Here is a 26,597-nt window from a genome sequence, read left to right on the forward strand (position 1 = left end):
CTCCAGACTCAGCTCCTGAGCCGCCTCCGCGCGGGGGGGGGGGGGGGCGGGCAAAACCACTTACGGAGCGGGGGGGGGCGTCCCCTTCGCCCACCCCCTGGGGTTACCCTTCCCCCCCCCAGTACCCCTTCCCCCCGCCCCTCCCCCCGGCGAGGAGCGCCCCCCCGGCACCGAGCCCCTCCCCCCGCCGCCCCGCCCCGCCGCCCCCCCCCGCGCCCCCCGGGGCGGGGCCGCTCCCGTTTTCGGGGCGGGGGGGGCCGGTGGAGGGGGTGCTGGCGGCGCTGGTGCAGGAGATGAAGCTGACGATGCAGCGCGACCTCAACAGGAAGATGGTGGAGAACGTGGCCTTCAGGGCCTTCGACGCCTGGTGGGAGAGGAAGGAGGAGCAGGTCAAGGTACGGACACACGGACACCCCCGGGACACCCCCGGGACAGACGGACCCGCCTGGGACACCCCCCCGGGACAGACGGACCCCCCGGGACACCCCCCCGGGACACCCCCCGGGACAGACGGACCCACCTGGGACCCCCCCGGGACAGACGGACCCCCCTGGGACACCCCCCGGGACACCAACGGGACAGATGGACCCCCCCGGGACACCCCCCGGGACAGATGGACCCCCCGGGACACCCCCCGGGACACCAACGGGACAGACGGACCCCCTGGGACACCCCCGGGACACCCCCGGGACAGACGGACCCCCCCTGGGACACCCACGGGACAGACGGACCCACCTGGACCCCCAGGACACCCCCCGGGACACCCCCGGGACACCAACGGGACAGACGGACCCCCCCGGGACACCCCCCGGGACAGACGGACCCACCTGGGACACCCCCGGGACACCCCCCCGGGACACCCCGGGACAGACGGACCCACCTGGGACACCCACGGGACACCCCGGGACAGACGGACCCCCCGGGACACCCCCCGGGACCCCCGGGACCCCCCCTGGGACCCCCCGGGACACCCTGGGACCCCAATGGGACACCCCCCCGGGACCCCCGGGACCCCCCCCGGGACCCCCGGGATGCACGGACACGGCTGGGACAGACGGACCCGCCTGGGATGGACAGACCCCCCCTTGGATGGACAGACCCCCCCTGGGACAGATAGACCCCACTTGGACAGACTGACCCCCCCTTGGACAGACAGACACACCCGGGACGGATGGACAGACCCTGGGACAGACGGACCCTCCTTGGGATGGACAGACCCCCCCTGGACAGACTGACCCCCCCCGGGACAGACAGACACCCGTTGGGACAAGGAGTGACCCCTATTTCGGGGTGCCCCCTGTTTTGGGGTCCCCCCCATTGGTGTGTCCCTTGTTTTGGGGTGTCCCCTGATTTGGGGGTTCCCCCCATTGGTGTGTCCCCTGATTTCAGGGTCCCCCTGATTTCGGGGTGACCTGTGTTTTGGGGTGTCCCCCCCCAGCTGTTCCAGGGGGGCCGGCGGGAGGAGGAGTGTCCCCTATTTCAATCATTGGGATCTCTGTTTTGGGGTGTCTCTGTTTTGGGGTCCCCCAGCCGTTCCAGGGGGCCGGCCGGAGGAGCGGGAGCGGGCGGGGTGTCTCTGTTTTGGGGTGTCTCTGTTTTGGGGTGTCTCTCTGCTGTTGGGGTGTCTCTGTTTTGGGGTGTCTCTGTTTTGGGGTGTCTCTGCTGTTGGGGTGTCTCTGTTTTGGGGTGTCTCTGTTTTGGGGTGTCTCTGCTGTTGGGGTGTCTCTGTTTTGGGGTGTCTCTGTTGATGTTGGGGTGTCCCCTATATGATATCATTATTTTGGGGTGTCCCAGCCGTTCCAGGGGGGCCGGCCGGAGGAGTGGGAGCGGGCGGGGTGTCTCTGTTTTGGGGTGTCTCTGTTTCGGGGTGTCTCTGTTTCGGGGTGTCTCTGTTTTGGGGTGTCTCTCTGATGTTGGGTGTCTCTGTTTTGGGGTGTCTCTGTTTTGGGGTGTCTCTGATGTTGGGGTGTCCCCTATATGATATCATTATTTTGGGGTCCCCCCCAGCCGTTCCAGGGGGGCCGGCCAGAGGAGCGGGAGCGGGCGGGGTGTCTCTCTGATGTTGGGGTGTCTCTGATGTTGGGGTGTCTCTGATGTTGGGGTGTCTCTGTTTGGGGTGTCTCTGTTTTGGGGTGTCTCTCTGATGTTGGGGTGTCTCTGATGTTGGGGTGTCTCTGATGTTGGGGTGTCTCTGTTTTGGGGTGTCTCTCTGATGTTGGGGTGTCCCCTATATGATATCATTATTTTGGGGTCCCCCCCAGCCGTTCCAGGGGGGCCGGCCAGAGGAGCGGGAGCGGGCGGGGTGTCTCTGTTTTGGGGTGTCTCTGATGTTGGGGTGTCTCTGTTTTGGGGTGTCTCTGATGTTGGGGTGTCTCTGTTTTGGGGTGTCTCTGTTTTGGGGTGTCTCTGATGTTGGGGTGTCTCTCATTTTGGGGTGTCCCCCCCAGCCGTTCCAGGGGGGCCGGCCGGAGGAGCGGGAGCGGGTGGGGTGTCTCTCTTTTGGGGTGTCTCTGTTGATGTTGGGGTGTCCCCTATATGATATCATTATTTTGGGGTCCCCCAGCCGTTCCAGGGGGGCCGTCCGGAGGAGCGGGGAGCGGGCGGGGTGTCTCTGTTTTGGGGTGTCTCTGATGTTGGGGTGTCTCTGTTTTGGGGTGTCTCTGTTTTGGGGTGTCTCTGTTTTGGGGTGTCTCTGCTGTTGGGGTGTCTCTGTTTTGGGGTGTCTCTGTTTTGGGGTGTCTCTGTTGATGTTGGGGTGTCCCCTATATGATATCATTATTTTGGGTCCCCCCAGCCGTTCCAGGGGGGCCGTCCGGAGGAGCGGGAGCGGGCGGGGTGTCTCTGTTTTGGGGTGTCTCTGTTTTGGGGTGTCTCTGATGTTGGGGTGTCTCTGTTTTGGGGTCCCCCCAGCCGTTCCAGGGGGGCCGTCCGGAGGAGCGGGAGTGGGCGGGGTGTCTCTGTTTTGGGGTGTCTCTGATGTTGGGGTGTCCCCTATATGATATCATTATTTTGGGGTCCCCCAGCCGTTCCAGGGGGGCCGGCCGGAGGAGCGGGAGCGGGCGGGGTGTCTCTGTTTTGGGGTGTCCCCTATATGATATCATTATTTTGGGGTGTCCCCCCCAGCCGTTCCAGGGGGGCCGTCCGGAGGAGCGGGAGCGGGCGCGGGCGCGGGACCCCCCCGCGCTGCTGGCGCTGGTGGAGTGGGCGCGGGGGGCGGCGCCGGCCTGCGGGGGGCGCTGCGCCTGCCCTCCTTCAAGGTACCCCCAAAACGGGACCCCCCATGGGACCCCAACAGGGGGGGCGGGGGGGGCAGACTTGGGGGTTATTGGGGTTTGAACTTGGGGGGTCATTGGGGGTCAGACTTGGGGGCTATGGGAGTCATTGGGGTTTGAACTTGGGGGCTATGGGGGTCATTGGGGTTTGAACTTGGGGGCTATGGGGGGTTATTGGGGGCTATGGGGGGTTATTGGGGGCTATGGGGGTTATTGGGGTTTGAACTTGGGGGCTATGGGGGTTATTGGGGGCTATGGGGGTTATTGGGGGCTATGGGGGTTATTGAGGTTTGAACTTGGGGGCTATGGGGGGTTATTGGGGGCTATGGGGGTTATTGGGGTTTGAACTTGGGGGCTATGGGGGGTTATTGGGGGCTATGGGGGTTATTGGGGTTTGAACTTGGGGGCTGTGGGGGGTTATTGGGGTTTGAACTTGGGGCTTATGGGGGTTATTGGGGGCTATGGGGGGTTATTGGGGGTTTGAACTTGGGGGCTGTGGGGGGTTATTGGGGGCTATGGGGGTTATTGGGGTTTGAACTTGGGGCTTGTGGGGGGTTATTGGGGGCTATGGGGGTTATTGGGGTTTGAACTTGGGGGCTATGGGGGGTTATTGGGGGCTATGGGGGGTATTGGGGTTCGAACTTGGGGGCTATGGGGGGTTATTGGGGGCTATGGGGGGTTATTGGGGTTTGAACTTGGGGCTTATGGGGGGTTATTGGGGGCTATGGGGGGTTATTGGGGGCTATGGGGGTTATTGGGGGCTATGGGGGTTATTGGGGTTTGAACTTGGGGGCTATGGGGGTTATTGGGGGCTATGGGGGTTATTGGGGGCTATGGGGGTTATTGAGGTTTGAACTTGGGGGCTATGGGGGGTTATTGGGGGCTATGGGGTTATTGGGGTTTGAACTTGGGGGCTGTGGGGGGTTATTGGGGTTTGAACTTGGGGCTTATGGGGGGTTATTGGGGGCTATGGGGGGTTATTGGGGTTTGAACTTGGGGGCTATGGGGGTCATTGGGGCTATGGGGGGTTATTGGGGTTTGAACTTGGGGGCTGTGGGGGTTATTGGGGGCTATGGGGGTTATTGGGGTTTGAACTTGGGGCTTGTGGGGGGTTATTGGGGCTATGGGGGTTATTGGGGTTTGAACTTGGGGGCTATGGGGGTTATTGGGGGCTATGGGGGGTTATTGGGGTTCGAACTTGGGGGCTATGGGGGGTTATTGGGGGCTATGGGGGGTTATTGGGGTTTGAACTTGGGGCTTATGGGGGGTTATTGGGGGCTATGGGGGGTTATTGGGGGCTATGGGGTTATTGGGGCTATGGGGGGTTATTGGGGTTTGAACTTGGGGGCTGTGGGGGGTTATTGGGGTTTGAACTTGGGGCTTATGGGGGGTTATTGGGGGCTATGGGGGTTATTGGGGGCTATGGGGTTATTGGGGTTTGAACTTGGGGGCTATGGGGGTTATTGGGGGCTATGGGGGTTATTGGGGGCTATGGGGGGTTATTGGGTTTGAACTTGGGGGCTATGGGGGGTTATTGGGGGCTATGGGGGTTATTGGGGCTATGGGGGTTATTGGGGGCTATGGGGGGTTATTGGGGTTTGAACTTGGGGGCTGTGGGGGGTATTGGGGGCTATGGGGGTTATTGGGGGCTATGGGGGTTATTGGGTTTGAACTTGGGGGCTATGGGGGTTATTGGGGTTTGAACTTGGGGGCTATGGTGGGTTACTGGGGTTTGAACTTGGGGCTTATGGGGGATTATTGGGGGCTATGGGGGTTATTGGGGTTTGAACTTGGGGGCTATGGGGGTTATTGGGGGCTATGGGGTTATTGGGGTTTGAACTTGGGGGCTATGGGGGGTTATTGGGGGCTATGGGGGTTATTGGGGTTTGAACTTGGGGCTATGGGGGGTTATTGGGGGCTATGGGGTTATTGGGGTTTGAACTTGGGGGCTATGGGGGGTTATTGGGGGCTATGGGGGTTATTGGGGGCTATGGGGGGTTATTGGGTTTGAACTTGGGGGGCTATGGGGGTTATTGGGGGCTATGGGGGGTTATTGGGGGCTGTGGGGGGTTATTGGGGTTTGAACTTGGGGGCTATGGGGGGTTATTGGGGGCTATGGGGGGTTATTGGGGGCTGTGGGGGGTTATTGGGGTTTGAACTTGGGGGCTATGGGGGTTATTGGGGGCTATGGGGGGTTATTGGGGGCTATGGGGGGTTATTGGGGTTGAACTTGGGGCTTATGGGGGTTATTGGGGGCTATGGGGGGTCAGACTTGGGGGGCTATGGGGTTATTGGGGTTTGAACTTGGGGGCTGTGGGGGGTTATTGGGGGCTATGGGGGGTTATTGGGGTTTGAACTTGGGGGCTATGGGGGGTTATTGGGGGCTATGGGGGGTTATTGGGGGTCAGACATGGGTGTCATTGGGGTTCAGCCTTGGGGGCTATGGGGGGTTATTGGGGTTCAAACTTGGGGCTTATGGGGGGTTATTGGGGGCTCTGGGGGTCAGACTTGGGCTTATTGGGGGGCAGACTTGGGGTTATTGGGGTTTGAACTTGGGGGGCCATGGGGGTCATGGGGCTCAGACATGGGGGTCATTGGGGTTCAGACTTGGGGGGCCATGGGGGTCATTGGGGCTCAGACATGGGGGTCATTGGGGTTCAGACTTGGGGGCCATGGGGGGTCATTGGGGGTCAAACCTGGGGGGCCATGGGGGGTCATTGGGGCTCAGCCTTGGGGGGTTATTGGGGTTCTGGGTGTGTCATTTATCAAGATCCCCCCAAAAAATGGGAGTGGGATGGGGGGGGGCGGATTTGGGGGTGTTGGGGTCCCCCCCTTTTCAAGATACCCCCACCCCACCCCCCCCCCACCCCAAACTTGGGGGGTCCGGGGGGGTTTGAATCCCCCACCCCCCCATTCCCCCCCCCCATAGGTGAAGCGGAAAGAACCACTGGATCTGGGGGAGGGGGGGGAGGAGAAGCGCCCCCGCCCGCCCACCCCCCCCGAGGAGGACGAGGACGGTGAGCGAACCCCAAACCCCCCCCCCCCCCTTTTTTGTGGGTGTCCCCCACCCTCTGACCCCCCCCCCCTTTTTTTGTGGGTGCCCCCCCCCCCAGAGAAGGAGCCGCCCCCCGGCGCCCCCCCCGGCCCGACGCCCCCGGGAAACGGCGCAAACTCTTCTGCCTGGACAGCGAGGGGGAGGAGGCGTCCGAGGAGTCGTCCTCGGGGGAAGGTGAGACCTTGGGGACCCCCCCGGGACCCCCCCAGGCCCCCCGGGACCCGCTGGGACCCCCCCCGGCCCCCCCAGGACCCCCCCAGATCCCCTGGGACCCCCCAAAAGGGGATGGGTAGACCTGGTCCCCCCTGGCACTGCCACCCTCGACCTGGTGTCTGTGCTGTCCAAGGAGAGAACTTGGGGCCTCCCAGGACCCCCCAAATCCCTGGGACCCCCCCAGATGCTCTGGGACTCCCCCAGCTCTCTGGGAACCCCCCCAGATCCCCTGGGACCCCAAAAAGCCTTCTGGGACCCCACAAATCCCTTGGGACTCCCCCAAAGGGGATGGGTAGACCTGTCCCCCCTGGCACTGCCACCCTAGACCTGGTGTCTGTGCTGTCCAAGGAGAGAACTTGGGGGCCTCCCAGGACCCCCCAAATCCCTTGGGACCCCCTAGACCCTGTGGGACCCCCCCCAGACCCTTGGGACCCCCCCAGACCCTTGGGACCCCCCCAGACCCGTGGGACCCCCCCAGACCCCCCAGTCCGTCCCATGGTGGGGACGGGTAGACCTGAGCTCCCCACAGCGCCCAGGGTAGACCTTGTCCCCCCCACCCCCAAATCCCTTGGGAGCCCCCAGACCCTGTGGGACCCCCCCAGACCCGTGGGACCCCCCCAGACCCTTGGGACCCCCCCAGACCCCCAGTCCGTCCCATGGTGGGGATGGGTAGACCTGACCTCCCTAGTGCCCAGGGTAGACCTTGTCCCCCCCACCCCCCAAATCCCTGGGCCCCCCCAAACCCTGTGGGACCCCACCCCAAATCCCTTGGTACCCCCCCAGACCCGTGGGACCCCCCCAGACCCCCAGTCCGTCCCATGGTGGGGACGGGTAGACCTGACCTCCCTACAGCACCCAGGGTAGACCTTGTCCCCCCCACTCCCCGAATCCCTGGGCCCCCCCAAACCCTGTGGGACCCCACCCCAAATCCCCTTGGGACCCCCCCCAGACCCTGTGGGACCCCCCAAGACCCTTGGGACCCCCCAGACCCTGTGGGACCCCACCCCAAATCCCTTGGGACCCCCCCAGACCCTTGGGACCCCCCCAGACCCCCAGTCCATCCCATGGTGGGGACAGGTAGACCTGAGCTCCCCACAGTGCCCAGGGTAGACCTTGTCCCCCCACCCCCCAAATTCCTTGGGACCCCCCAAATCCCTTGGGACCCCCCCAGACCCTGTGGGACCCCCCCCAAATCCCTTGGGACCCCCCCCCAAATCCCTTGGGACCCCCCCCCCAAATCCCTTGGGACCCCCCCAAATCCCTTGGGACCCCCCAGACCCTGTGGGACCCCCCCCAAATCCCTTGGGACCCCCCCCCAAATCCCTTGGGACCCCCCCAAATCCCTTGGGACCCCCCAGACCTGTGGGACCCCCCAGACCCCCAGTCCGTCCCATGGTGGGGACGGGTAGACCTGAGCTCCCCACAGTGCCCAGGGTAGACCTTGTCCCCCCCAGCCCCCAAATCCCTTGGGACCCCCCCAGACCCGTGGGACCCCACCCCAAATCCCTTGGGACCCCCCCCAAATCCCTTGGGACCCCCCAGACCCTTGGGACCCCCCAGACCCTGTGGGACCCCCCCAGACCCCCAGTCCGTCCCATGGTGGGGACGGGTAGACCTGAGCTCCCCACAGTGCCCAGGGTAGACCTTGTCCCCCCCAGCCCCGAATCCCTGGGCCCCCCCTTGGCTGATTGTCCCCATGGTGTCCCCCCCCCCCGCAGGAGGACGAGGAGGAGGATGAGGAGGCCGAAGAGGAGGAGGAGCCGCCGCGCCGGCGCCGCCGCCGGCCCAAGGAGCCCCCGGCCAGGGGGGGACGCGGGGGGACAGCGGGGACAGCCCCTCCGAGGGTGGGACGGGGGGGACATGGGGGGGATATGGGGACACATTTGGGGGGGACATGGGGGACATTGGGGGGGGGACATTGGGGGGGACATTGGGGACAGTCCCTCCGAGGGTGGGACATGGGGGGGGACATGGGGGGATATGGGGACACATCTAGGGGGGGACGTGGGGACACTCGGTGGGGGATACGGGGACATGGGGGGATATTGGGGGGACATGGGGGACATTATGGGGGGGACGTGGGGACATTGGGGGGACACAGACATTATGGGGGGGACGTGGGGACATTGGGGGGACGTGGGGACATTATGGGGGGGGACACAGACATTATGGGGGGGACACCGGGGACGTTATGGGGGGGACACAGACGTGATGGGGGGACATGGGGACATTATGGGGGGGACATGGGGACATTGGGGGGGACATGGGGACATTGGGGGGGACATGGGGACATTGTGGGGGGGACACGGGGATATTGTGGGGGGGACGCAGGGACATAGTGGGGGGATATGGGGACATGGGGACATTGTGGGGGGAGTTGGGGGGACCTGGGGACATTGGGGGGACACGGGGACATTATGGGGGGGACGTGGGGACATAGTGGGGACATGGGGGGGGACGTGGGGACATGATGGGGGGATGTGGGGCTTTGGGGCCCCTCTGGGGGGGTTTGTATGTCCCCCCATGTCCCCCCTTGTCCCATCGTGTCCCCCCCCCATTGTCCCCACAGAGGACGAGGAGCCCGAGGCCGAAGGCTCCAGCGACGCCTCCTCCCGCTTCTCGCCGGGGGGGGGCAGCGGCTCCAGCTCCTCCTCCCGCGCCCCCCCCTCATCCTCCTCCTCCTCCTCCTCCTCATCTTCATCATCATCCTCATCCTCATCATCGTCCTCCGAGGACGACGAAAGCGCCGCCGAGGAGCCCCCCCCCGCCCCCCCCCGCCCGCCCACCCCCCAGCCCGGTAAGTGCCCCCCCCCAATTTTACACACCCCCCCCCACCCCCCAATTTTGGGGCTTCCACCCTTTCTTGGGACCCCAAACTTTGGTGTCCCCCCCCCCCATATTGGGTCCCACCCCCCCACTTTGGGGTCCTGACCCCCCCCATATTGGGTCCCACCCCCCCACTTTGGGGTCCTGACCCCCCCCACTTTGGGGTCCCACCCCCACACTTTGGGGTCCTGACCCCCCACACACTTTGGGGTCCTGACCCCCCCCCACTTTGGGGTCCCACCCCCCCCACTTTTGGGGTCCTGACCCCCCCCCACTTTGGGGTCCTGACCCCCCCCATTTTGGGATCCCACTCCCCCACACTTTGGGGTCCTGACCCCCCCCACTTTGTGGTCCCACCCCCTCCATTTTGGGGTCCTGACCCCCCCCCACTTTGGGGTCCCACCCCCCCATTTTGGGGTCCTGACCCCCCCCACTTGGGGTCCCACCCCCCCACTTTGGGGTCCCCACCCCCCCCATTTTGGGGTCCTTGACCCCCCCACTTTGGGGTCCTGACCCCCCCCCTTATTTCTCCCCACAGCGCCGCCCCCTCCCCCGCGCCCCCCCTCCCCCATCCCCCTGCTGCCCCCCCCAAGAAACGCCGCAAAACCCTCGGCCCCCCGACGAGGAGCCCCCCCCGCCCCCCCCCGCCCCCGCCCCCACCCCCACCCCCGCCGCGCCGCCCCGCCCCCGCCCCCCCGCTCCCCCCGCCCCCCCCCGGCCCCCCCCCCCCGCCGCCCCGCCCCCCCGCGCCCCCCCCAGCCCCCCCGGCCCGTTTCCAACCTCCCCCCGACCACGCGTCCATGGTCAAGAGTTGGGCCGAGGACCTTGGGGGGGGGCGCCCGTCACATCAGGGGGGGGGCCCCCCCCGCCCCCGCCGCCCCGCCCCCCCCCGCCCCCCCGCCGAGCGCTTGGGGGCCACGTCGCTATTGGAACTGGCCCGGGGGGGGCAGCACCAACTCGGTGGCCCCGGGGGGGGCACAGACTTGGGGGTCTTGGCCACGGTCGCGCTCACCCGGGGGGGGGGGCACAGCGAGGATGATGAGGATGAGGATGAGGATGAGGATGAAGATCCCGCCCCCCCCCACGCCCCCCAATTTGGCGCCCCCCCCGTGTTGCTTGAACACAATTACGCCGTGTCCCTCCGCCGCCACCCCCCCCCCGACTCCTCCCCCCCCCGCCACGACCCCCCCGCCCCCGCCGAGGTGCTGGAGGCGCCCGAGGAGGTGGTGGAGACCCCGCCCCCCCCTCCGCTGGCCCCGCCCAGAGCCCCGCCCCGCCGCAAACGCCACCGCCCCCCCGTCCCGTCCGCGTCGTCGACGTCGCCGTCGAGCGGCAGCAGCAGCGACGGTGACAGCGACAGCGAGAGCGACAGCGAGGGCGGGGCCCGGCCGTGGCTCCGCCCCCGCGCGGCCCCGCCCCCCCCGGCGCGGGCGTTCCCCCCCCGCAGCGAGTTCGAGCAGATGACGGTGCTGTACGACATCTGGAGCGCGGGGCTGGACGCCGAGGACGCGCGGCTGCTGCGCCTCACCTACCAGCGCCTGCTGGCCGAGCACGGCGCCGCGGCCCCCTGGCTCAACGACACCCACTGGGTGCCACACACCGATATCCTTGGGCGTTGGGTGTCGATGGGGACGTGGGGATGGGCGTTGGGTGTCGATGGGGACGTGGGGATGGACGTTGGGTGTCAATGGGGACGTGGGGATGGACGTTGGGTGTCATTGGGGACATTGGGATGGACGTTGGGTGTCATTGGGGACATTGGGATGGATGTTGGGTGTCAATGGGTGTCCATGGGTGTCCATGGGGACATTGGGATGGATGTTGGGTGGACATTGGGTGTCAATGGGGACATTGGGATGGACGTTGGGTGTCATTGGGTGTCAATGGGGACGTGGGGATGGACGTTGGGTGTCATTGGGTGTCAATGGGGACGTGGGGATGGACGTTGGGTGTCATTGGGTGTCAATGGGGACGTGGGGATGGACGTTGGGTGTCAATGGGTGTCCATGGGTGTCAATGGGGACGTGGGGATGGGCGTTGGGTGTCATTGGGGACATTGGGATGGACGTTGGGTGTCATTGGGGACATTGGGATGGACGTTGGGTGTCATTGGGGACATTGGGATGGACGTTGGGTGTCATTGGGTGTCATTGGGGACATTGGGATGGACGTTGGGTGTCATTGGGGACATTGGGATGGATGTTGGGTGTCAATGGGGACATTGGGATGGACGTTGAGTGGACATTGGGTGTCAATGGGGACGTGGGGATGGGCGTTGGGTGTCATTGGGGACATTGGGATGGATGTTGGGTGTCAATGGGGACATTGGGATGGACGTTGAGTGGACATTGGGTGTCAATGGGGACGTGGGGATGGGCGTTGGGTGTCATTGGGGACATTGGGATGGACGTTGGGTGTCAATGGACATGGGGATGGACGTTGGGTGTCATTGGGTGTCAATGGGGACGTGGGGATGGACGTTGGGTGTCAATGGGGACATTGGGATGGACGTTGGGTGTCCATGGGTGTCAATGGGGACATTGGGATGGACGTTGGGTGTCATTGGGTGTCAATGGGGACGTGGGGATGGGCGTTGGGTGTCAATGGGGACATTGGGATGGACATTGGGTGGACATTGGGTGTCATTGGGTGTCAATGGGGACGTGGGGATGGACGTTGGGTGTCAATGGGGACATTGGGATGGACGTTGGGTGTCATTGGGTGTCAATGGGGACGTGGGGATGGACGTTGGGTGTCAATGGGGACGTGGGGATGGACGTTGGGTGTCAATGGGGACATTGGCATGGGCGTTGGGTGTCAATGGGGACATTGGGATGGACGTTGGGTGTCATTGGGGACATTGGGATGGACGTTGGGTGTCATTGGGTGTCAATGGGGACGTGGGGATGGACGTTGGGTGTCAATGGGGACATGGGGATGGGCGTTGGGTGTCATTGGGGACATTGGGATGGACGTTGGGGTCAATGGGGACATTGGGATGGACGTTGGGTGTCAATGGGGACGTGGGGATGGACGTTGGGGTCAATGGGGACATTGGGATGGACGTTGGGTGTCATTGGGGACATTGGGATGGACGTTGGGTGTCAATGGGGACGTGGGGATGGACGTTGGGTGTCATTGGGGACATGGGGATGGACGTTGGGGTCAATGGGGACATTGGGATGGACGTTGGGTGTCATTGGGGACATTGGGATGGACGTTGGGGTCAATGACGTTGGGTCTGTTGGTGACATTGCGGCCATGGATGGACATTGGGGTCAATGGGGTTGGGTCCATTGGGGTCAATGGGGTTGGGTCCATTGGGGTCAATGGCGTTGGGTCCATTGGGGTCAATGGCGTTGGGTGTCATTGGGGTCAATGGCGTTGGGTCCCTTGGGGTCAATGGCGTTGGGTCCATTGGGGTCAATGGCGTTGGGTGTCATTGGGGTCAATGGTGTTGGGTGTCATTGGGGTCAATGGCGTTGGGTCCATTGGGGTCAATGGCGTTGGGTCCATTGGGGTCAATGGTGTTGGGTCCATTGGGGTCAATGGGGTTGGGTGTCATTGGGGTCAATGGGGTTGGGTCCATTGGGGTCAATGGCGTTGGGTCCATTGGGGTCAATGGCGTTGGGTGTCATTGGGGTCAATGGCGTTGGTGTCATTGGGGTCAATGGCGTTGGGTGTCACCGGGGTCAATGGCGTTGGGTCCATTGGGGTCAATGGCGTTGGGTCCATTGGGGTCAATGGCGTTGGGTCCATTGGGGTCAATGGCGTTGGGTGTCATTGGGGTCAATGGTGTTGGGTCCATTGGGGTCAATGGCGTTGGGTGTCATTGGGGTCAATGGCGTTGGTGTCATTGGGGTCAATGGCGTTCGGTCCATTGGGTTCAATGGCGTTGGGTCCATTGGGGTCAATGGCGTTGGTGTCATTGGGGTCAATGGCGTTGGGTCCATTGGGGTCAATGGTGTTGGGTCCATTGGGGTCAATGGCGTTGGGTCCATTGGGGTCAATGGCGTTGGGTCCATTGGGGTCAATGGCGTTGGGTCCATTGGGGTCAATGGCGTTGGGTGTCATTGGGGTCAATGGCGTTGGGTCCATTGGGGTCAATGGCGTTGGGTCCATTGGGGTCAATGGCGTTGGGTCCATTGGGGTCAATGGCGTTGGGTGTCATTGGGGTCAATGGCGTTGGGTCCATTGGGGTCAATGGCGTTGGGTCCATTGGGGTCAATGGCGTTGGGTGTCATTGGGGTCAATGGCGTTGGGTCCATTGGGGTCAATGGCGTTGGGTCCATTGGGGTCAATGGCGTTGGGTCCCTTGGGGTCAATGGCGTTGGGTCCATTGGGGTCAATGGCGTTGGGTCCATTGGGGTCAATGGCGTTGGGTCCATTGGGGTCAATGGCGTTGGGTGTCATTGGGGTCAATGGCGTTGGGTGTCATTGGGGTCAATGGCGTTGGGTCCATTGGGGTCAATGGCGTTGGGTGTCATTGGGGTCAATGGCGTTGGGTCCATTGGGGTCAATGGTGTTGGGTCCATTGGGGTCAATGGCGTTGGGTGTCATTGGGGTCAATGGCGTTGGGTCCATTGGGGTCAATGGCGTTGGGTCCATTGGGGTCAATGGTGTTGGGTCCATTGGGGTCAATGGCGTTGGGTCCCTTGGGGTCAATGGCGTTGGGTCCATTGGGGTCAATGGCGTTGGGTGTCATTGGGGTCAATGGCGTTGGGTCCATTGGGGTCAATGGCGTTGGGTCCATTGGGGTCAATGGTGTTGGGTCCATTGGGGTCAATGGCGTTGGGTGTCACCGGGGTCATTGCCGTTGGGTCCGTTGGGTGCCCTGGGGCCCTGGGGTGCGTTGATGATGTCCCGATGACGTCACGCTGATGTCACTTCCTTGACGCGGGCACTGACGCGCAGCCCGGGCCCCGAGCGCCGCGGGCACCGCACGGGCAGCGCGCGCAGCGAGGGCTTCTACCCAATCAGCCGCCGGCAGAAGGAGCGCTACCTGCGCCCCGCCCCCGCCCCCCGCCCCGCCCCCCACGGCCCCGACGCGCAGGTGACGCCAGGTCCCCCTGGCCCCAATGTCCCCCAATGTCCCCCTGTCCCCATGTCCACATGTCCCCACATCCCCATGTTCCCCCTGTCCCCATTGTCCCCATTGTCCCCGATGTCCCCATTGTCCCCGATGTCCCCAGTGTCCCCTGATGTCCCCCATGTCCCCCTGTCCCCACATCCCCGTGTCCCCATGTCCCCATATCCTTGTGTCCCCATATCCCTTGTCCCCATGTTTCATGTCCCATGTTCCCATATCCCTACATCCCATTGTCCCCAATGTCCCCATGTCCCCCCATGTCCCCAATGTCCCCAATGTCCCCATTGTCCCCGATGTCCCCGATGTCCCCCAATGTCCCCCATGTCCCCCAATGTCCCCATGTCCCATGTCCCCAATGTCCCCAATGTCCCCATTGTCCCCATTGTCCCCATTGTCCCCAATGTCCCCATTGTCCCCATGTCCCCAATGTCCCCATTGTCCCCATGTCCCCATGTCCCCCGATGTCCCCATGTCCCCATGTCCCCCATGTCCCCATGTCCCCATTGTCCCTATTGTACCCACATCCCCATTGTCCCCATGTCCCCATGTCCCCATGTCCCCATTGTCCCCATTGTCCCCATTGTCCCCATGTCCCCATTGTCCCCATTGTCCATGTCCCCAATGTCCCCATGTCCCCATGTCCCCATGTCCCCACATCCCCATTGTCCCCATTGTCCCCCATGTGCCCATTGTCCCCCATTGTCCCCATTGTCCCCATTGTCCCCATGTCCCCATTGTCCCCATTGTCCCCATTGTCCCCACACCCCCATTGTCCCCATTGTCCCCAATGTCCCCCATTGTCCCCATGTCCCCATGTCCCCATTGTCCCCAATGTCCCCATGTCCCCATTGTCCCCATTGTCCCCAATGTCCCCATTGCCCATGTCCCCATGTCCCCATGTCCCCATTGCCCGTGTCCCCTGTGCAGGGCCCGAACCGCGTTCTGTCGGAGCGGCGCTCGGAGCAGCGGCGGCTGCTGAGCGCCATGGGCTCGGCCGCGCTGCCCGACAGCGACCTGCTCAAGCTCAACCAGCTCAAGGTGACACAGCGGCCCCAGCGTGTCCCCGGGGGGCCCAGGGTGTCCCCAGTGTGGCCCAGGGGTGTCCCATGGGTGACATGTCCCAGGGGTGTCCCCAGGGTGTCCCCATGGGTGACATGTCCCAGGAGTGTCCCCAGGATGATGTGTCCCAATGGTGTCCCAATGGTGTCCCAGGGGTGTCCCCAGGGTGTCCCCAGCGTGGCCCAGGGGTGTCCCATGGGTGATGTGGCCCAGGGGGTCCCCAGGGTGTCCCCAGTGTGGCCCAGGGGTGTCCCATGGGTGATGTGGCCCAGGGGGTCCCCAGGGTGTCCCCAACATGGCCCAGGGGTGTCCCATGGGTGATGTGGCCCAGGGGGTCCCAGGGGGTCCCCAGTGTGGCCCAGGGGTGGCCCATAGGTGATGTGTCCCAGAGGTGTCCCCAGGGTGTCCCCAGTGTGGCCCAGGGGTGGCCCATGGGTGATGTGGCCCAGGGTGTCCCCAGGGTGTCCCCAGGGTGGCCCAGGGGTGTCCCATACGTGATATGTCCCAGGGGTGTCCCCAGGGTGTCCCCAGGGTGACATGTCCCAGGGGTGGCCCATGGGTGCTGTGTCCCAGGGTGTCCCCAGGGTGATGTGTCCCCAGGGTGTCCCCATGGGTGACATGTCCCAATGGTGTCCCCAGGGGTGTCCCCAGGGTGTCCCCATGGGTGACATGTCCCAGGGTGTCCCCAGGGTGATGTGTCCCCAGGGTGTCCCCATGGGTGACATGTCCCAATGGTGTCCCCAGGGGTGTCCCCAGGGTGTCCCCATGGGTGACATGTCCCAGGGTGTCCCCAGGGTGATGTGTCCCAGGGGTGTCCCCAGGGTGTCCCCAGGGTGTCCCCAGGGTGTCCCATGGGTGACATGTCCCAGGGTGTCCCCAGGGTGATGTGTCCCAATGGTGTCCCATGGGTGTCCCCAGGGGTGTCCCCAGGGTGTCCCATGGGTGATGTGTCCCATAGGTGTCCCATAGGTGTCCCCAAGGTGTCCCATAGGTGTCCCCAAGGTGTCCCAGGGGTGTCCCCAGGGTGTCCCATGGGTGATGTGTCCCAATGGTGTCCCCAAGGTGTCCCAGGGGTGTCCCCAGGGTGTCCCCAGGGTGTCCCATGGGTGATGTGTCCCATAGGTGTCCCAATGGTGTCCCCAAGGTGTCCCCAGGGTGTCCCAGGGGTGTCCCCAGGGTGTCCCATGGGTGATGTGTCCCATAGGTGTCCCAATGGTGTCCCCAAGGTGTCCCCAAGGTGTCCCAGGGGTGTCCCCAGGGTGTCCCCAGGGTGATGTGTCCCATAGGTGTCCCATAGGTGTCCCAATGGTGTCCCCAAGGTGTCCCCAGGGTGTCCCAGGGGTGTCCCCAGGGTGTCCCCAGGGTGATGTGTCCCATAGGTGTCCCATAGGTGTCCCAATGGTGTCCCCAAGGTGTCCCCAGGGTGTCCCAGGGGTGTCCCCAGGGTGTCCCATGGGTGATGTGTCCCATAGGTGTCCCATAGGTGTCCCATAGGTGTCCCAATGGTGTCCCCAAGGTGTCCCCAAGGTGTCCCAGGGGTGTCCCCAGGGTGTCCCATGGGTGATGTGTCCCATAGGTGTCCCATAGGTGTCCCAGGGTGTCCCCAAGGTGTCCCAGGGGTGTCCCCAGGGTGTCCCCAGGGTGTCCCATGGGTGATGTGTCCCATAGGTGTCCCATAGGTGTCCCAATGGTGTCCCCAAGGTGTCCCATAGGTGTCCCAGGGGTGTCCCCAGGGTGTCCCCAGGGTGATGTGTCCCAATGGTGTCCCATAGGTGTCCCCAGGGTGTCCCCAAGGTGTCCCATGGGTGATGTGTCCCATAGGTGTCCCATAGGTGTCCCAATGGTGTCCCCAAGGTGTCCCATAGGTGTCCCAGGGGTGTCCCAGGGGTGTCCCCAGGGTGTCCCATGGGTGCTGTGTCCCAATGGTGTCCCCAGGGTGATGTGTCCCCAGGGTGTCCTGGGGTGTCCATCATCCAGGGGTGTCCCCAGGGTGTCCCCATGGGTGACATGTCCCAGGGGTGTCCCCAGGGTGATGTGTCCCAATGGTGTCCCAGAGGTGTCCCCAGGGTGCCCCCAGGGTGATGTGTCCCATAGGTACTGTGTCCCAGGGTGTCCCCAACATGTCCCCAGGGTGTCCCGGGGTGTCCCCATGGGTGACATGTCCCAGGGGTGTCCCATAGGTGATGTGTCCCCAGGGTGTCCCCAGGGTGTCCCATGGGTGACATGTCCCAGGGGTGTCCCATAGGTGATGTGTCCCCAGGGTGTCCCCAGGGTGTCCCATGGGTGACATGTCCCAGGGTGTCCCCAAGGTGTCCTGGGGTGTCCCCATGGGTGACATGTCCCAGGGGTGTCCCATAGGTGATGTGTCCCCAGGGTGTCCCCAGGGTGTCCCAGGGTGTCCATCATCCAGGGGTGTCCCCAGGGTGTCCCCAGGGTGTCCCATAGGTGATGTGTCCCATGGGTGATGTGTCCCAGGGGTGTCCCCATGATCATGTGTCCCCAGGGTGTCCCATGGGTGTCCCCAGGGTGTCCCCATGATCACGTGTCCCAGGGTGTCCCATGGGTGACGTGTCCCGGGGTGTCCCGGGGTGTCCCTGGTGACGTGTCCCCGTGTCCCCGTGTCCCCGTGTCCCCGTGTCCCCGTGTCCCAGTTCCGGAAGAAGCGGCTCCGCTTCGGCCGCAGCCGCATCCACGAGTGGGGCCTGTTCGCCATGGAGCCCATCGCGGCCGACGAGATGGTCATCGAGTACGTGGGGCAGAGCATCCGCCAGGTAACACCCAAAAACGGCCAAAAACACCCAAAAACGGCCAAAACCACCCCCAAAACGGCCAAAAACACCCCAGAAACACCCCAGAAACACCCCAAAACACCCCAAAAACACCCCAAAACACCCCAGAAACACCCAGAAACACCCCCTTGCCCCATTGCGGCTGATGAGATGGTCACTGAGTACGTGGGGCAGAGCATCCGCCAGGTAACACCCAAAAACGGCCAAAACCACCCCAAAAACGGCCAAAACCACCCCAAAAACGGCCAAAAACACCCCAGAAACACCCCAAAAACACCCCAAAAACACCCCAAAACACCCCAGAAACACCCAAAAACACCCCCCTGCCCCATCGCGGCCGACGAGATGGTCATCGAGTACGTGGGGCAGAGCATCCGCCAGGTAACACCCAAAAACGGCCAAAAACACCCAAAAACGGCCAAAACCACCCCCAAAACGGCCAAAAACACCCCAGAAACACCCCAGAAACACCCCAAAACACCCCAAAAACACCCCAAAACACCCCAGAAACACCCAGAAACACCCCCTTGCCCCATTGCGGCTGATGAGATGGTCACTGAGTACGTGGGGCAGAGCATCCGCCAGGTAACACCCAAAAACGGCCAAAACCACCCCAAAAACGGCCAAAACCACCCCAAAAACGGCCAAAAACAGCCCAAAAACGGCCAAAAACACCCCAGAAACACCCCAAAAACACCCAAAACACCCCCAAAACACCCAAAAACACCCCCTGCCCCATCGCGGCCGACGAGATGGTCATCGAGTACGTGGGGCAGAGCATCCGCCAGGTAACACCCAAAAACGGCCAAAAACGGCCAAAAACGGCCAAAAACACCCCAAAAACGGCCAAAAACACCCCAGAAACACCCCAAAACACCCAAAAACACCCCAGAAACACCCAAAAACACCCCCCTGCCCCATTGCGGCTGATGAGATGGTCACCGAGTACGTGGGGCAGAGCATCCGCCAGGTAACACCCAAAACCACCCCAAAAACGGCCAAAAACACCCCAGAAACGGCCAAAAACACCCCAAAACACCCCAAAAAACACCCAAAAACACCCCAAAACACCCCAGAAACACCCAGAAACACCCCCCCTGCCCCATTGCGGCCGACGAGATGGTCACCGAGTACATGGGGCAGAGCATCCGCCAGGTAACACCCAAAAACGGCCAAAAACGGCCAAAAACTGCCAAAAACACCCCAAAACCGGCCAAAACCGGCCAAAAACACCCCAAAACACCCCAAAAACACCCCAAAACACCCCAGAAACCCCCCAAAACACCCCAGAAACACCCCCCTGCCCCATTGCGGCTGATGAGATGGTCATCGAGTACGTGGGGCAGAGCATCCGCCAGGTAACACCCAAAAACGGCCAAAAACGGCCAAAAACTGCCAAAAACACCCCAAAAACGGCCAAAAACACCCCAGAAACACCCCAAAACACCCCAAAACACCCCAAAAACACCCCAAAACACCCCCAAAACACCCCAAAACACCCCAGAAACACCCAAAAATACCCCCCTGCCCCATTGCGGCTGATGAGATGGTCATCGAGTACGTGGGGCAGAGCATCCGCCAGGTAACACCCAAAAACGGCCAAAAACGGCCAAAACCGGCCAAAAACGGCCAAAACCACCCCAAAAACGGCCAAAAACACCCCAGAAACACCCCAAAACACCCCAAAACACCCCAGAAACACCCAAAAACACCCAAAAACACCCCCTGCCCCATCGCGGCTGATGAGATGGTCATTGAGTACGTGGGGCAGAGCATCCGCCAGGTAACACCCAAAAACGGCCAAAAACGGCCAAAACCAGCCAAAACCGGCCAAAAACACCCCAAAAACGGCCAAAAACAGCCAAAAACACCCCAGAAACACCCAAAAACACCCAAAAAATGGCCAAAAACACCCCAAAAACACCCCAAAACACCCCAGAAACACCCCAAAACACCCCCCTGCCCCATTGCGGCTGATGAGATGGTCACCGAGTACGTGGGGCAGAGCATCCGCCAGGTAACACCCAAAAACGGCCAAAAACGGCCAAAAACACCCCAAAAACGGCCAAAAACACCCCAAAACCAGCCCAAACCAGCCCCCGGGACCCCCCAACCCCCCCCGCACCCCAGGGCACCCCACACCCCCCAGCCCCCCAGGACCCCCAAACCTCCCGCCCCCTCACATGTCCCCATGTCCCCAATGTCCCCATGTCCCCATGTCCCCATGATGTCCCCATGATGTCCCCATGATGTCCCCATGATGTCCCCATGATGCCCCATGATGTCCCTATGTCCCCCTGATGTCCCCAATGTCCCCATGATGTCCCCATGTCCCTCATGTCCCCATGATGTCCCCATGTCCCCATGGTGTCCCCATGTCCCCCATGTCCCCATGTCCCCCATGTCCCCCATGTCCCCATGTCCCCCATGTCCCCATGTCCCCATGGTGTCCCCATGTCCCCATGTCCCCATGTCCCCCATGTCCCCCATGTCCCCATGTCCCCATGATGCCCCATGATGTCCCCATGTCCCCATGATGTCCCCATGATGCCCCATGATGTCCCCATGATGCCCCATGATGTCCCCATGTCCCCATGATGTCCCCAATGTCCCCCATGTCCCCATGTCCCCATGTCCCCAATGTCCCCATGTCCCCATGGTGTCCCCATGTCCCCATGTCCCCAATGTCCCCATGTCCCCATGATGTCCCATGTCCCCAGTGTCCCCATGGTGTCCCCATGTCCCCATGTCCCCAATGTCCCCATGTCCCCATGTCCCCATGTCCCCATGTCCCCATGATGTCCCATGTCCCCATGATGTCCCCACAATGTCCCCATGATGTCTCCATGATGTCCTATGTCTCCCATATCCCCACGATGTCCCCATGATGTCCCCATGATGTCCCCATGATGTCCCCAATGTCCCCACAATGTCCCATGTCCCCGTGATGTCCCCATGATGTCCCCATGTCCCCCTGATGTCCCCATGTCCCCCTGATGCCCCATGTCCCTCATGTCCCCATGATGTCCCCATGTCCCCCTGATGTCCCCAATGTCCCTCATGTCCCCATGATGTCCCTCATGTCCCCATGTCCCCCTGATGTCCCCAATGTCCCCCATGTCCCCATGTCCCCCTGATGTCCCCAATGTCCCCATGTCCCCCTGATGTCCCCAATGTCCCTCATGTCCCCCTGATGCCCCATGTCCCTCACGTCCCCATGATGTCCCCATGTCCCCACGATGTCCCCACGATGTCCCATGTCCCCATGATGTCCCATGTCCCCATGTCCCCAATGTCCCCATGGTGTCCCCAATGTCCCCATGATGTCCCCATGTCCCTCATGTCCCCATGATGTCCCCAATGTCCCCATGTCCCCCTGACGTCCCCAATGTCCCCGTGTCCCCCTGATGCCCCATGTCCCTCATGTCCCCATGGTGTCCCCCATGTTCCCCATGTCCCCAATGTCCCCATGATGTCCCCAATGTCCCCATGGTGTCCCCATGTCCCCAATGTCCAGGTGGTGTTGGACATGCGTGAGAAGCGCTATGCTCGGGATGTCCCATGATGTCCCCATGTCCCCATGATGTCCCCATGTCCCCATGTCCCAAATGTCCCCATGTCCCCAGTGTCCCCATGTCCCCATGATGTCCCCATGTCCCAAATGTCCCCATGTCCCCATGATGTCCCATGTCCCCATGGTGTCCCATATCCCCATGATGTCCCATGTCCCCACGATGTCCCATGTCCCCATGATGTCCCCATGTCCCCATGATGTCCCATGTCCCCATGGTGTCCCATGTCCCCACGATGTCCCATGTCCCCATGATGTCCCATGTCCCCACGATGTCCCATGTCCCCACGATGTCCCCAATGTCCCCATGTCCCCATGTCCCCAGGTGGTGGCGGACATGCGCGAGAAGCGCTACGCGCGGGAGGGCATCGGGAGCAGTTACCTGTTCCGCGTGGACCACGACACCATCATCGACGCCACCAAGTGCGGCAACCTGGCGCGGTTCATCAACCACTGCTGCACGGTGAGCGCGCGGCCACCGCCGTGTCCCCAGGGCCACCGGCACCGCCCCAGGGCCACCAGGACCTCCCCATGGCCACCACGACATCCCCATGGCCACCATGACCTCCCTATGGCCACCATGACCTCCCCATGGCCACCAGAAGGTCCCCATGGCCACCAGAAGGTCCCCATGGCCACCATGACTTCCCCATGGCCACCATGACCTCCCCATGGCCACCATGACATCCCTATGGTCACCATGACCTCCCCATGGCCACCATGACATCCCTATGGTCACCACGACATCCCTATGGTCACCATGACCTCCTCATGGCTACAACATCCCCATGGCCACCATGACATCCCCATGGCCACCATGACATCCCCATGGCCACCACAACCTCCCCATGGCCACCATGACCTCCCCACGGCCACCACGACCTCCCCGTGGCCACCAGAAGGTCCCCATGGCCACCATGACGTCCCCATAGCTACAACATCCCCATGACCACCACAGCATCCCCATGGCCACCATGACCTCCCCATGGTCACCATGACCTCCCCATGGCCACCATGACCTCCCCATGGCCACCATGACATCCCTATGGTCACCATGACCTCCCCATGGCCACCATGACATCCCTATGGTCACCACGACATCCCTATGGTCACCATGACCTCCTCATGGCTACAACATCCCCATGGCCACCATGACATCCCCATGGCCACCATGACATCCGTATGGTCACCATGACATCCCCATGGCCACCACAATCTCCCCATGGCCACCACAACCTCCCCATGGCCACCATGACCTCCCCAGGGCCACCATGACCTCCCCACGGCCACTGGGACCTCCCCAGGGCCACCAGGACCTCCCCATGGCCACCATGATGTCCCCATGGCCACCATGACCTCCCCAGGGCCACCATGATGTCCCCATGGCCACCATGACCTCCCCAGGGCCACCATGACGTTCCCATGGCCACCAGAAGGTCCCCATGGCCACCATGACCTCCCCATGGCCACCATGACCTCCCCAGGGCCACCATGACCTCCCCAGGGCCACCGTAACATCCCCATGGCCACCATGATGACCCCATGGCCACCAGAAGGTCCCCATGGCCACCATGACATCCCTATGGCCACCACGACATCCCCATGGCCACCATGACATCCCTATGGCCACCATGACCTCCTCATGGCTACAACATCCCCATGACCACCATGACCTCCCCATGGCCACCACGACATCCCTATGGCCACCACGACATCCCTATGGCCACCACGACATCCCTATGGCCACCATGACATCCCTATGGTCACCATGACCTCCTCATGGCTACAACATCCCCATGACCACCATGACGTCCCTGTGACCACCATGACCTCCCCACGGCCACCATGACCTCCCCATGGCCACCACGACCTCCCCATGGCCACCATGACCTCCCCATGATCACCACAACCTCCCCATGACCACCATGACCTCCCCACGGCCACCACGACCTCCCCGTGGCCACCAGAAGGTCCCCATGGCCACCATGCCGTCCCCATAGCTACAACATCCCCATGACCACCACAGCATCCCCATGGCCACCATGACCTCCCCATGGTCACCACGACCTCCCCATGGCCACCATGACCTCCCCATGGCCACCATGACATCCCCATGGCCACCATGACCTCCCCATGGCCACCATGACATCCCCACGGCCACCACGACCTCCCCATGGCCACCAGAAGGTCCCCATGGCCACCGTGACGTCCCCATAGCTACAACATCCCCATGACCACCACAGCATCCCCATGGCCACCATGACCTCCCTATGGCCACCATGACATCCCTATGGTCACCATGACCTCCCCATGGCCACCAGAAGGTCCCCATGGCCACCGCAAGGTCCCCGTGGCCACCACGACCTCCCCGTGTGCCCGCAGCCCAACTGCTACGCCAAGGTGATCACCATCGAGGCGCAGAAGAAGATCGTCATCTACTCCAAGCAGCCCATCGGCGTCAACGAGGAGATCACCTACGACTACAAGTTCCCCATCGAGGACACCAAGATCCCGTGTCTGTGCCGCACCGAGAGCTGCCGCGGCACCCTCAACTGAGGGCGGGGCCAGCCGGGGGCGGGGCCGGCGCGGGGGCGGGGCCAGCGGGCTCGGCTTGTGGCCACCGGCCTTGGGTGGTGGTCAACAGGGTTGGGTTGTGGCCACCATGGTTGGGTTGTGGTCAATGCCGTTGGGTTGTGGCCACCATGGTTGGGTTGTGGCCAACGTGGTTGGGTTCTGACTATCATAGTTGGGTTGTGGTCAACATGGTTGGGTTGTCGCTACCACCCTTGGCCACCATGGTTGAGTTCAGGCCACCATGGTTGGGTTGTGGTCAATGCCGTTGGGTTGTGGTCAACGTGGTTGGGTTCTGACCATCATAGTTGGGTTATGGTCAACGTGGTTGGGTTGTGGCCACCATCATGGAGTTCAGGCCACCATGGTTGGGTTGTGGTCAACACCGTTGGGTTGTGGTCACCATGGTTGGGTTGTGGCCACCATCGTGGAGTTCAGGCTACCACCGTTGGGTTGTGGTCAATGTGGTTGGGTTGTGGCCACCATGGTTGGGTTGTGGCCACCACCATGGGGTTGTGGCCACCATCATTGAGTTCAGGCCACCACGGTTGGGTTGTGGTCAATGCCGTTGGGTTGTGGCCACCATGCTTGGGTTGTGGTCACCATGGTTGGGTTCTGACTATCATAGTTGGGTTGTGGTCAACGTGGTTGGGTTGTGGCCACCATGGTTGGGTTGTGGCCACCATCATTGAGTTCAGGCCACCACGGTTGGGTTGTGGTCAATGCCGTTGGGTTGTGGCCACCATGATTGGGTTGTGGCCAATGTGGTTGGGTTCTGGCCACCACCATGGGGTTGTGGCCACCATGGTTGGGTTGTGGCCACCATCATTGAGTTCAGGCCACCATGGTTGGGTTCTGACCATCATAGTTGGGTTGTGGTCACCACCCTTGGCCACCATGGTTGGGCTGTGGTCAACACTGTTGGGTTGTGGTCAACAGGGTTGGGTTGTGGCCACCACCCTTGGGTTGTGGCCACCATCATGGAGTTCAGGCCACCATGGTTGGGTTGTGGCCACCATAGTTGGGTTGTGGTCAACACCGTTGGGTTGTGGTCACCGTGGTTGGGTTGTGGCCACCATCATGGAGTTCAGGCTACCACCGTTGGGTTGTGGTCAATGCCGTTGGGTTGTGGCCACCATGGTTGGGTTCTGACCATCGTAGTTGGGTTGTGGCCACCATGGTTGGGTGGTGGCCAATGTGGTTGGGTTCTGACCATCATAGTTGGGTTGTGGTCAACAGGGTTGGGTTGTGGCCACCACCCTTGGCCACCATGGTTGAGTTCAGGCCACCACGGTTGGGTTGTGGCCACCATGGTTGGGTTGTGGTCAGCGTGGTTGGGTTGTGGTCAACAGGTTTGGGTTGTGGCCACCATCATGGAGTTCAGGCCACCATGGTTGGGTTGTGGTCAACGCTGTTGGGTTGTGGCCAATGTGGTTGGGTTCTGACCATCATAGTTGGGTTGTGGCCACCACCCTTGGCCACCATGGTTGAGTTCAGGCCACCACGGTTGGGTTGTGGTCAACGCTGTTGGGTTGTGGTCGCTACTATAGGGTTGTGGCCACCACCATGGGGTTGTGGCTACCATGGTTGGGTTGTGGCCACTGTGGTTGGGTTGTGGCCACCATGGTTGGGTTGTGGCCACCACCCTTGGGTTGTGGCCACCATGGTTGGGTTGTGGCCACCACCCTTGGGTTGTGGCCACTGTGGTTGGGTTGTGGCCACCATGGTTGGGTTGTGGCCACCACCCTTGGGTTGTGGCCACCATGGTTGGGCTGTGGCCACCGTGGTTGGGCTGTGGCCACCATGGCTGAGTTATGGCCACGGCGGCCATGACGTCACCGTGATGTCACCGCCACACCCGCCATGACATCACGGTGACGTCACCGACCCCGCCCTTCCCCGATGACATCACCGGCGAGCGGCGTGACGTCACCGCCCCTCCCCCCGGCGCAGGCGGCTCCTCCCATTGGCTGTTTCTTGTAGAAACTTGGGGGGTCGGGGGTCGTGGCCCCTCCCCCCCCCGCCCCTCCCCCCACTCTGTAAATACCCCCGGGGGGGGATCCCCTGTACATGCCCCTCCCCCCCCTGTACATATGTGGATACGGGGACCCCCCCGGGCCCCCCTTTTTATAAAGTGGCCAATGAGCTTTGA

At 62.5% G+C, this 26,597-nt stretch overlaps 1 protein-coding gene and 1 long non-coding RNA gene across 2 annotated transcripts; both read left to right on the forward strand.

Moving 5' to 3' along the window:
- On the forward strand, positions 1 to 26,597 carry LOC309452762 (histone-lysine N-methyltransferase SETD1A-like; the record flags this gene model as incomplete). Its single annotated transcript, XM_082077421.1, is given in 12 exon segments — positions 1 to 395; positions 2,795 to 2,843; positions 3,124 to 3,257; positions 6,202 to 6,289; positions 6,386 to 6,425; positions 6,428 to 6,501; positions 10,120 to 10,968; positions 14,271 to 14,419; positions 15,383 to 15,493; positions 18,166 to 18,285; positions 22,200 to 22,337; positions 24,257 to 26,597. Coding segments are annotated over 12 exon segments (2,321 nt in total), but the record flags the coding sequence as incomplete, so codon positions are not given.
- On the forward strand, positions 8,257 to 9,999 carry LOC309452761. Its single transcript, XR_014186625.1, has 3 exons — positions 8,257 to 8,384; positions 9,110 to 9,337; positions 9,905 to 9,999. It is a non-coding gene; the product is annotated as an uncharacterized lncRNA (long non-coding RNA).

The sequence above is a fragment of the Streptopelia decaocto genome (genome assembly GCF_964273445.1).
Source record: "Streptopelia decaocto genome assembly, contig: HAP1_SCAFFOLD_1717, whole genome shotgun sequence".
NCBI classification, from domain to species: Eukaryota; Metazoa; Chordata; class Aves; order Columbiformes; family Columbidae; genus Streptopelia; species Streptopelia decaocto.